The 12,658-nt window shown below is 38.4% G+C and overlaps 1 protein-coding gene across 1 annotated transcript in view; it reads right to left on the bottom strand.

Annotated features, from left to right (window-relative positions):
* Nucleotides 1–12,658, bottom strand: part of mrtfbb (myocardin related transcription factor Bb) — a 31,315-nt gene that overhangs the window by 6,571 nt on the left and 12,086 nt on the right. The window contains 10 exon segments of the mRNA XM_043235999.1: nucleotides 2,313–2,447; nucleotides 2,544–3,272; nucleotides 3,351–3,519; nucleotides 4,119–4,366; nucleotides 5,811–5,918; nucleotides 6,194–6,354; nucleotides 6,462–6,602; nucleotides 6,691–6,766; nucleotides 7,082–7,137; nucleotides 8,433–8,498. Coding sequence (XP_043091934.1) covers nucleotides 2,313–2,447; nucleotides 2,544–3,272; nucleotides 3,351–3,519; nucleotides 4,119–4,366; nucleotides 5,811–5,918; nucleotides 6,194–6,354; nucleotides 6,462–6,602; nucleotides 6,691–6,766; nucleotides 7,082–7,137; nucleotides 8,433–8,498 — 1,889 coding nt within the window.

Raw genomic sequence — 12,658 nt, 5'->3', positions numbered from 1 at the left:
TAAGTGCTCTCTCTGATTTTCTCTCTACTCTCTACTGCTGTCACCTATTTAGTCAGGTCTGTGTTTGATGTTGTTGAGAGGATAATGTATCAACTGAACTCAACTGCTATTGCCAGGGCAACATCAGAGATAAGCACAGAACATGTTGCAGGCCTCAGAAAGGCTTTCCAATTTCAACCTACGTGCCAAATCAGAGAGAAATGCGTCTGGGCCTTGTCATTACAATAGTGAGCAGAACAGGATTTATGAAGTGGGAGAACATTAAAAGCAAGAGGAAAGGTTAAGATCTACAAGCATCCTAAAGTATACATGCATAACACAGCAACACAGATCATGTGGTGTATTTCTTTCTAACTGTTGTATTAATGTTTCCATTTTACTGCAAAGTAAAATATTATTATTTGTGGTGTCTTTTCAATTAGAATTGTGCATAATGGATATCATAATGACCTTGTCCGTCTAAAGTAGCCATATGCCACGTCAAACCAACCGTGTCTAGGATGAAAAGATGTGCTTGAACATAACACATAGACTATTCACCTATTTCCTCATCACGGAAGTAAGCCTATGAGTAAGGTTTCCGGTTTGTTAGGCGCTATAGGAAAATAACGAGGAGAATAACAATGTGCAGTAAACGGTGAAACTGTTTGCACTAGAAACAAGTGTGCTCATAATTAAGATAACACATTAAAATAGCACAATAAGACACACCAATTTTCAATATCAAGCAGCAAAACAAACTGTTTTGTATAGCTAAAAATAGCTGGATGCAGATGGGCCCGGAAGCTATACCCCTAGAATTTACAAATGGCGCCGCCCATTTTTATGTCAGGACAAAGGTGGGTAGCCAATGGTCAACCAGCAAATATGGGAGGAGATTTCTCTCCGTACCAGTAGATGGCAGTAATCTGTATTAGTAATTTCAAAAGCGAAAATGCAAGAGCTAGGGTTGTGAATATAGAAACTGTATATAAAACCTCCTGTTTGCTTGTTTTCATCACTTCTGTTTTTCTTCTTGTTTGCTAAAAAGGCTGAGTGACGCTATACTGTTTCTGAACTTTCTGACACTCCCGCTCTCCTGGAGGCAGGGTGTAGATTACACGAATCACATCGTTCGCGCATAGCCTACAAGTTTGATATAAAAACAAAAGGTTTATTTATTGTATTCCCTTTAAATTTGCTTTGAATGAAGAACAACAACAGCAGCAGTATGGTGTTATATTTATTTGCTTGCTACCTTTCCTTTCATTTTTTTCATGGCTTTGGAAACTTGTATTTTGTGTTTCTCTATGTTGCTCTTTGCATAACTCTGGGTCATTGACACAAGCTTTGTTGTAATTTCTTTGTAGGAATGAATTGCTTTCGCTGAACTTTTAAACTTTTTCCGATCTGCGAGAGATCATAGAGGTGTGGATATATCTGCGGCAGCTCAGCTGTATATATATATATATATATATATATATATATATATATATATATATATATATATATATATATATATATATATATATATATATATATATATATATATATATATATATATATATATATATATATATATATATATATATATATATATATATATATATATATATATATATATATATATATATATATATATATATATATATAGCTGAGCTGCATAGATATATCCGCACCTCTCTATGCTCTATATATATATATATATATATATATATATATATATATATACACACACACACACACATACACACACACACGAAATGAGGTCATTTCTGTTCGTTCTTTGATTTCAGTTGCAGTACATCATATTGTATTTTTGATAACAGACTATGTGATTAGTGTGAACTCTCAAAAACTAGTAGATTTTCTTCTGATTTCAGTTATTTGTCAGTGATTTCCACTAATCTGTGGAAAATTCTGGGCTAAAATCATGCAGTGTGATACCAGCATTAAGCTGAACATCTAAATGGTCTCTTGCTAATAAGACTGTGCTGCAAATTCAACATGCTCAGTTGACTGAAATGCTGCTCAATGACAGCTGGACATTTGCCAATAACCGACTGTCGGCTTGGTTTGGCAAACTTTTCTGTAGGGTGTCAGTTATTAGGGTGTTCAGGGTTGTTGCAAAGATGTTTCTAAGGTGCTAAGGTGTTTGAGTATTTGATAGTGCATCTGGTAGAGTGTTCTGCATTTGCGTTATGAATGGAACAGTTAAACACTGAGAACAGTTCAACCCAACCGTGGAAAAGCAGACATGGATCATGACCCCTCTTCAGTGTCTACAAGGTATATTATTCTCCTGTTTGCTTAGCGTAAATCGATTTGCTTACCTGAGGTGGAGATGGTGGCTGATTTGAATGCTGTTGTAACATTGTGTTGCTAGAAGTCTGTGTTTGCAGAAGTGGTGTTTGCATGATGCCTTGAGCCAAACTGGGCATTGCTGGTTGGAGAACAGTCTTAGCCTGCTAAAAGTATAGAGAACAACTCCAAATAAGATATTGTAATTTTATCAATTTTGCCTAATTGTAATTAGAACTGGCATTTCATGAATGGTCAGAGACCTGTGTGCTGGTTGGATTGTTGGGCAGGCTGATGGGAAGCAGGATTTGCGTTGCAGGCTGAGTTTTGATCAGTGTCTGCTGATGCAGCACTTGAGGGACATGCTGGGTGTTGATATAGAACTGCTGGACTGGGGTGTGGTGCTGCTGGGCATGTGGCTCTTCCTGTTTCCCACCTGTAGATTGCGGCAGGGGACTCTGCTTGGATTTGCAGCTCGGGGAGGCTCTGTTCTCCTCTTTGACCTGGATTGATGGATTGGGTTCAGGCTGTTGCCCTCCTCCCTGCTGAATCCTCTTCTCCACCTCCAGCTGCATCTTCAGCTCCTCCACCAGCCGCTGCTCCTGCTCCAGCTTCCTCATGAGCTCCTCAATCTGCCGCTCCTTCTCGTGAAGGCGCTGGTCTTTTTCAGACACCTTGATGTCCATGGTCATGTCTTCAGGTGTGGGTTTGAAAGGTGAGGTACCTGTTGGTGGACGGGCTGGAGATAGTGTGCATAGAGCTTTGGTGGGACTGTCTCTGCTGTCCTCCATACTGATGTTGGAGGCCTCAGGAGAAATGGGTGGAGTAGTGCTCATGCAGTCAGGCTGCAGAGAAGCTTTGGAGATGTTTGCATCCATGGTTGTAGCAGACTGAGAGCTCTCCTGGTGGGCCTTAAGCCTTTCTATGAGATCTGTTTTGGTGCCTGATACAGGAAGTCCCCGCAATTTTAACTCCATTTTAAGCTCAGCCACCTAGAGGTTCAAAGAACAGCTGTATTTCTGCATACTAATATATCATAGGAGCAAGAAATAAATCAGCATGTTACCCACCTTCATCTCATCTAGGTAGGTAGGCAGAGACCCGGTTTTACGACCGATCACGTTGTTGTTGGGACGTGAAGGAGACGCATTGGGCAGAGATACCACAATGGGAGCAGGAAGATTTGGGCTGGTGCTCAATGTGATGTTGGGGCAGCTGTTCTGACTCTCAGCTACAGGCCTGTATAGGAAGAAGGATTTTAAATGCAATGGGAACTTCCTGTTCCCTTTCACATTCACAATAAACAGTCTTTCTACACAATAGAAGCAGAGGTATATCTTGCAGCAACAGAAGTCATAATGGAAAATAACTTGAGGAACTGCCGTACTACAGCTGGGGTGATGACAGGTCTGTTAGACACGATTAGTTGGTGAAACCATTATTTAAAGTCTAACGCTTATAGCACACAACGCTCACATTCTTTTCTGAGTTACATACTTCTGCTGCAAAGCAATCAGATTCAAAGTAAATCCTTTTAGTGCCAGTGTTCCCCAAGGCTTTGCACTCTATGAAGTGAAGAGGCAAACTAAACTTTTTTTTTCAGAAATGTGTTTTTCATCAGAGTAAAATTACATCACTGACAGAGTTTACCAAATAATCAGTAATTAAATTTGTTCCTGTTTATCCAGATTCAAACAACATGTTATGACATTGAAAGAATAATCAGCATAGAATACTGTTGTATCATTCTATTATATGACATGTAAATTATTAAAACAAATGTGCTTATGCAAAGGGTTGCATGTTATGTTGGACAGTATATTGGAAGTGTGACATACTTGAGTGGTGCTGGTAATATGGCCTGGTAATTGTAATGTTGTTGCTGTTGACTGAGGATCTGGAGCTGCAGGAACTGCTGCTGTTGCTGAAGCAGCCTGGCATATGCCGAGTCCATCGGGGCTTCATTGGGTTCCTGCTTCTGGTCGGGTGGGATGTACTGGTGATACTTGAGCTTCTTAATTCGTGGTTTGGGTTCTTTACTTTTCTTGCTTCGGCTCTTGTCACCGGACTGTTTGGGCTGGCTTTGCTGCATGGAAACAAGGGCAGAAGAAATAAACAAAAAGTATCACAATCCTCAAATCCCAGAATCAAGACATTTGCACTTTGACATGCAAGTTTTTTTGCTTTGTTTTTTTAATGATTCCCATAATGCTTCAACTAGCTCAGTTATCTTGCTAACAGTGATGTCAGTACTCTAGAATACCAGAAGCTGAGAGATTTGTAGACAAAAATGCAAGTCTGCAACTGCTGTGACTAGGTGGGACTTGTATGAACAACTACCTAAAATCACAGGAAAAGGAAACAGGATGCGTGGAGGGGACATGACCCTCATTGTTCCTAAATATTGAGTCACAGGATACACATGAAAATGGTTTGGCTTCTGGGGAAGGGAGTTGAAAGTCATCGGGATGTAATAACACACTTCAAGCTGGCTTATGTGTGAGCAGGTTCCTGAAGCTCCACTTGGTCAGCACCGACCCTCTGTCATGGAGTAAATATGCACAGTATGCTTTGAAGGCATGGATTATGATAAATGCACAAGTTATTGTCCGACCCTGTTTCTATGTCCTCAGCTTCAGTTTGTTCTTCTCCACATTAGGAGTGTGAATGTTTCATTTAACCTCCAATTGAAGACAAAAGACGGCTGCTAGCACTTCTAGTTCTGCATCTGCTGCTCTTCTGAAAATGATTTGGCATAAGGTACCTTTGACAAGTTACTGTAAACAAGCTTTTTAGATTGACAAACAACAGCTCTACTGTCTTTACGCTGTGGTAATCTTTTTGTTTAAATGATTAAAAAAAAATTAATACTTTAATTCAGCAAGGATGCATATACTGTAAATAAAAAGGTAATGATGTTTACAATAAAGGCTGTTCTTTTCACGGTTTCCAGATAATAGTTTTCAATACTGATGTGAACAATAAATGTTTCTTGAGCAGCTAAGCATAATATTATAATGATTTCTGAAGGATCATGTGACACTGAAGACAGGAGTAGTGATGCTGATAATTCAGCTTTACCATCACAGTAATAAGTTTTATTAAAATACAATTTAACAGAAACGGGTATTAAAAGCTGTAATAATATTTCACAATTTTCACAAAACAAAATTTTATTATTACTGTATTTTGGATCAAATACTTGTAGCCTTGTTGAGTATGAGACACATGTTCTTTCAAAAACGTGTTAAAAATATTACCGACCATTTCAACGCTAGCGCATATATAACTCATAGTTTCTTAAGTATTATGTATTTTAATCTATCTGTGGCTCATTTTTTTTCGGTTAATGTCTGACTATGATAACAACATTATCAATTTATTCTTTCAGTTTCACAGTCAGTGTGGTATATTTCATTACTTAGCCAGGGTTGTAAAATTAGCCAGTAATTCGGTGACTCACTGACCCTTATCTCTAAAATAAACAAATGCAGGAAATGACATCATGGTGGTTAAGACTTATGGTTTACCTTCACAAGGGTGGGTGCAGGCTTTGTGGGAGCAGCAGCAGTGACTGTCTGAGAGGAAGTCATTACTCGACCATCTTCTACTGATGTTCTGTTCAAGAAGTCTGAAGTCTGGGTTGTAGGTGGACATAGTTGATAAATTAGATTAAAAGCCATATGGCCATATGAAGAGATAGAGCCATATAAATCTAAATAAGCAACACAAGGCTGATTTGTAGAGAAAACAAGGCACTACATAGATCATCTGGAGAGCTTCATACTTTAATGAAAGCATTCTTTATCAGACCTTTATTTTTAATCATAAGCTAACTGCAAATATTAGAACTGAATATTTATGAACTGGTTATCAGTATGAATGTGAATCTGGGGGCCGTTGAGATGCTGACCTGGAGTTTGGAGCCAGTTGGAGGCGAAACAGACGATGGATCTGGCAGTCTGGCTTCTACGGGAGAAGATGCAGAGCCTTGAGACTCGTGACTAGCTGGCTGTTCTGGAGACAGAGCTTCACTGCTGTCCTCATTGAAGTTATAAACATCCAGTTCTCCAACTGCAGTGTCAGACAAAAAAACTAAACTATTTAGTAACTGAAATTTACTTTCCTAGGCAATTCCAGTTAATTTGATTAAGCATTTTTATTTTATTTTATTTTTTTACCAACGTCAACCGGCAGAATGTTTTTCTCCACCAGTTCCATTGGTCCGGGCCTCTGTGCAATCTTCTCATTAAGGTCATCTGCTAGACGTGCTCTTTTTAGTTTCATCTGAGTGGCTTGCAAAGAAGGCTCTGCGTGGGTTTCTGAAATGCATAAACATCATTCCATTCTGTACTAAAATTGTGTGATAAAATAAGCATCTAGGAAGTGAAACAAAAAACCCTGACATACCTTGTAAAATGTGCATACGGACAAGTTCAGCGCGGTCAGGTCTGCTGCGGATTTTATGCTTCAGGAAATTCTCAGTCTGTATGATGAAAATGCAATATGAGTACATTAATTACGAATTTCCATGAAATATCTGGTATTGGTCTCATAGCACTCTAGTAGCTGTCAAATGTTGATTTCTAGAACACAGTGTGATGTGATGGCCAACATAAAGTGTAATATATTATGTATTTAATTAACTCCGTATGAAATAATAATGTAAAAATTAAATGATTAATTAAATGATGATAAACGACACATATAATGGGACTGCTGTGATTTTTATCTGTGTAAAATATAGGTCACTAATATATAATACAAATTGTAAGAATAATTATTAGCATTTCAGTCTTACCCTTGCCCTCTCCAGACTTCTGACCTGCCCATGAAAAGCTGCAGGTGTCTTCAGCGCTAGAAAGAAAAACATATTCATAGCCTTCATTTCAAAACAAGAAGTCAAATGATATTATTTAATATTCCTGTTATATAATACATTATAGTACATATTCATGGCACATAGCTTTTTAAACATTTTGCTGTTTACCTGCCGTGTACTAAAGTTCATGCAGTTATAAATTGAAATAAAATCTAAGATTATCTTATCTAATGAATCTGAACTAGAAAGTCAGCATTTTGACCCACTTGAGAATGTGTGCTTGATAATGTGTAAACTAAAGCTATTTAGTTTGATTTATGCATAAGATAAATTTTTCTCTGAGTAAATCATGTTGTAACTCGTGCTGTTAAACAATTAATCGCATACAAAATGTATTATACACACACACACACACACACACATATATAATATATATATTTGCATTGAGATTAATCGTTTGACAGCACTAATATATATATATATATATATATATATATATATATATATATATATATATATATATATATATATATATATATATATATATATATATAGATAGATAGATAGACACACACATATATAGGCGGCTTGATAAGCAAAAGCTGCTCACCCAGATTAGTCGTATATCATTAACCATTAGTCGTATACCATTAACGGCTCTTAAACAGTCTGTTACACTTACAACAACACTTTCAGGAAAGGTATAAGCCTGACATTAATATGATTAAAGAATGCAAGAACTGGTTTTTGTGGGAGAATCTGAGCCATTAAGCATTGACTAAAGCCCGGGAGGTAACCACAGATCTTGCTGAGCAAAAGTGCAGGCCTAGTCGCTGACTCACTCTTGTTACTCTTGGAGCTTGGACCATGACGTTAGGGGCCCTATACAGACGGCAAGCACTGAGAGAGCAGGACAGCTCCCGCTGTTCCAGACAGACATCAGTCTCACCATTGTTCTATCTCTCCTTCCTTATCAGTTTGTATCCTCAACAGACGCCTTCTTTTATTAGAACTGCTCTCCTTACCGACATGCATAACTTACTCCATCCCCCTGCCGTCAAAAGGGTAATCTACAAAAAACTGGAGTCTGGAGCTAAATATGTTTCACTTTATGAAAAATATGTACAGAGCTTAGGTGATAATGTGAGAGCCAATTTGTTAATAATGCTGGATTAGGAGTTAAAATAACAAGGAAGCAGCTCGTTAGTCTAACATATTTTTGAGTCACAACAGATTTTTTCATGAAAGTCCACTGCATGTAGGTTGAATTTGTCTAAACATTAATAGTTGACATTTGAGCGTTATGTTTCCGTGAAGCATGCATACTCACGTGGCATGATGCCCTGGTCTGCGAGCTGCTCGCGTGTGCGCCTCTGCTGTAGTCTTAACTGAAGCACTGTGGAGAAGGCAAAAACAGAAAATTATAACTTTGATTAGTTTCTACTTTTGAAGGCACAGTTTAAGCCAAAAAAAAAAAAAAAAAAAAAAGTTCATTAATAACTCACCCTCATGTCGTTCCAAACCTGTAAGACCTGTGTTCATCTTTGGACCACAAATTAAAATATTGTTGATGAAATCCGAGAGCTTTCTGGGATTTCATTAAAAACAAAGAATTTTTAGGGGTTTGGAATGACGTGAGGGTTATTAATGAAAGAAATATCCCTTTAACTACAACCATAGAAACTGAAATGTACGTTATGTTATTTGAAATTTAAGTTATATGTTATTTCGGCTAGTTGCAAAAAAGATCCTATATTAATTTAGTAATGAAATAAAAAACTAAAGCAGAAACTGCATTAAAAATGACAAAATTGCTAATGAATAAATAAAAATAATTGCACAAAAAACTATACAGGCAAAAAAAATAAAACACAACAAAATTACAATCATTTAACAATTAAAATGTGCGCAGACAAACTAATTCTACATATTCAAGGCTGTAACCACCATATTAACAATTTTGTTTTGTTTTTATTCCTCACCAAAAGACAAATCTTAGTATGTGGTATTGAGTTAATTTATCTGAAATTATCTCAAAGCATTAGATTGTTTCAACACTTTTGAATAGTTATTAGTGTTAGTATTGCTCAGTTTATGGTAATACTTTATATTAGAACTCCACAACATATAATTTTGTATTAAAAGCATTAAGTAAAAAAAAAAAAAAAACAGTTTTCTATCAGCTTCTATCTTCTATCAACTTCTTGAGGTGATGTCATCTGAACTCTTGGCTTTGGATTTGCTGCCCTTAAAAAGTGAGATGCAAGGTGTTACGCTTTGGATGAGGAGGCACTGGCGCATTAACAACCAAGAACATCAAAAAGACAAGCGAAAAGGTGAAACGCAGGCCGTTATGCACAGACTACTACAAACACAGTGAAAGCAATATCACCAACCAAACAAGACGGCTCGGTTTAAAAACACACAAGCGTAGGCATGCTGGTTTGAGAGAATAACACCACTCCTCTGCAGAACATTTTAAAGAGGAGGACGGCAGTTGATCGTGACAAATGGGACAGCAGACCCCCGCTTCCACCCGTCGTCGGCACTGGGAGCACAGAGCCCATCTGATTGGCTGCAGAATGAGGCCTAGCACACCCAGTTCTGGCGAAGTCCCGGGAGAGCGACCACTCTATCTGACTCACCCCTGCTAAAATAAACCCAGCCGTTGTGAGAACAAGTCCTGGGAAACAGAGGAGTTTGGAAATGGCATTGGGGGGGGGTATGTTGAACACATACATTCTGTATCACAGCTGAATAAAGAGTGGACAGACTGAAGGAGGGGACCGAGTGCCTCTACTAACCTCCCCCCCAACAGCTTGGAACACTCTGTCCCGAATGATCTACGCCAGGAGGTTCTCTGGTGGGTTTCAATATTAAAGCGGTTATCCATTACAAATCAAGATCCATGCCACCACCAAGCAGCTTTTGCAGAACAGTGTGCCCTACGAAGCTTGATGGAAGAATAATACCATAATCATCTTTACGTCAGTAAGCCCGGTACATGACATGCCTGCAGTCATCCCAGTGTTTGTTGAGCTGATGTCATTCCTGATGTTCTCTGCTGAACCCTGACTGACCTCTATCTGGCTCCAGGCCTCTCTCGAACTGTACAATAAACAAAATGCAGCTTAGATCCTTGTACGAGTCACTTCTCCAAAACCCTCTCGAGATTTATTTTAAATCCAAAACCGAGCCTATAGTTGTCACATTTACCAGTTTGGCTTTAAAGTGGGGGCATAAAGTGAAATCAAGTCATTTCTATAGGTTCAAGTTACTCAAATTCATCACACCGACGAACAGAAAGCCGCTTAGTTTAAAAGTAACTTCTGTGTTTCATCGACAACAAACAATGGATCTTTTTTGCCCTCAAAATTGCGCTAATATGACCGCACCTTAACGCAACCAGACGCTATCGTAAATTAAATGAATGGGCTGTGTTATGGCTACTAAGCCTGTTAATGTTGACTAAACTGAAGCTGTTTAAGAAACACTCTGACACTGGCTCGGACTGTGTTGACATTAACAGTTGCAAAAAAAACCCAACTTCAGCTTGCAGAGCTCCGGAGGACTGTAGAGACTGTACGATAAATGAATATACCATTTGGGTTACGGTTCACTGATGGGAACCCCCCCAACGACCAATAACTCTCACAAGTGAAGCTGTATATTAATAACTGTGAAGGCTTTAGAGATATCTGCATGCACTTGAAAGTCTTTTTCCTAAGAAACCTGTGAAAAGGTGTTACTCCCAGAAGGCATTAAAAACAAGATAAACGTCCTGAACAGGCATGGTTAGCTAGCTAAATTATTAACTGAACGATGAAGTAATGTTTGGGTGTGAGTTTGAATGAAGACCTAGATATTAAATGCAAAAAATATAAAATGAAACCAACACCACACAGCTAAAACAAAACAAATAGCATCACCGTAAACAAACAGCTAGCCACATTTTCATGGCATTTCATCACACGTCTTATTTGATAAGGCAACGTTTCTATCCACTCCAGATTTTCTCAACATGTGTTCCAGTAATAATTACCAGATGCCTCATTCGGTGTCTTTCACTCGTGTTTAGCCTCAACTTCCCCATTTTAATTCATGCTGACATGGAATTTAAAAAAAAAAGATTTCAAACTATTTGCATTTACCCCTGCAGACACTCAAGGTCTCCACTTCAAGGCAGGCCATGGAGCTGAGAGACGGATAGGAGAGCTGTCGTGTCTGGAGTCCCATGGATTGCTGTGAGAAATGAGGACCGAGGCGAAACGGCGAGATCAGGCAGGAAAGTCCCCAGCGTGTCGTTCGATTAAAGAGCGTTCCGACAAGTTCCTTCACCGGTTCTGCCTCTAGACTGCTTGTGTGAATGTTTGTGGGTGTGTTGTTCTCAGCGAGAGTCGGCGCTCTCTGCAGTGCTTCAGCTCCGGCTCCGTCACTGACTGACAGGAGAGGCGGGACTAGAGAGATGCACTTATTAACCCTCAACAGCACTGAACACTGCTTAAAAACAATAGTCCAAAAGCTAACTTATACTTAGAAAATAAAGAGGAAGCCAATGCAAAAATATACACATGTAACCACAACTTCCCGTGCTTCTATTATATACTACTTCAGCTTTAGCAGTGAGTAAATTAACTTTGTACCCTTTCCCCTCTTGCAAACATGTTGTCATGGAACAAAAATGACAAAAACAACCAAGCAGCACCCCAGGGATATCTCTGTTTGTCTCCGTCACTTAGTGTGGACAAAAACTATTAATTTTCAGGGTTTACAGATTGAGAGTTAACATTTCGCTCTTCTCATTTGTATTTCAGCAATCCGTCTTTCTAATAAAGCACTGCGTGTCTCGTGGGGATTCAAGCAAAAATGCCATTAAATTTCTTATCTACATCCAGGGATGTTTCTTTCATAGTCGCTGGAGATTAATATTGCAGAGAGGGAAAGAAAATGTTTAAACAAAGCCTATCTGAATCGGCCAATGTGATTAAACACAATGGAACAGGAACGTCCCGGGGGAAGGGAATAGGGCCCACTGAAGTCCTGCGTGGCGTAGTCTATTAAGAAATGTGCAAAACTACACATTTAGTGAGTGGGCTGTGTGAACAAATCATTGGTCCTAAACAAGTTGGGAAGGTTACTTTGTAAAGGTAATGGTTACAGAGTTACCTCATTCAAAATGTAATAAGCAGTTTAACCATTTCAATTATTTATTAAAGTTGATTAAATTTGATTACTTTTCCAAAAATTGTATAAAAAGGTTTTCAATGCCATAAGAAGATGTAATTAACTAGTTATTCCCGACACTGGTCCTAAAGAAGTTTCAGGTCACCTGATCCAGATCCGACCCTTGTTCCTTACAAAGTTTTTACATACTATGCATTCCTATTATCAATTACAGATAGGATCAGAACACAAGGGTCTTGAGACAGTTTTAACCTACTTAAAAATTTTTTCTTACTTAATTGCTTCTTATATTTGATATGTTCGGACTGCGTGACCCTAAAGTCAGTTACATTATTATTAAACTGGCATGCTATCTGAAAAATAGAACCCTTT

This window comes from Puntigrus tetrazona, chromosome 3 (assembly GCF_018831695.1).
Source record: "Puntigrus tetrazona isolate hp1 chromosome 3, ASM1883169v1, whole genome shotgun sequence".
Lineage (NCBI taxonomy): Eukaryota > Metazoa > Chordata > Actinopteri > Cypriniformes > Cyprinidae > Puntigrus > Puntigrus tetrazona.
The sequence above is the reverse complement of the archived record's forward strand: the minus strand, read 5'-3'. Positions and strand labels throughout refer to the sequence as shown.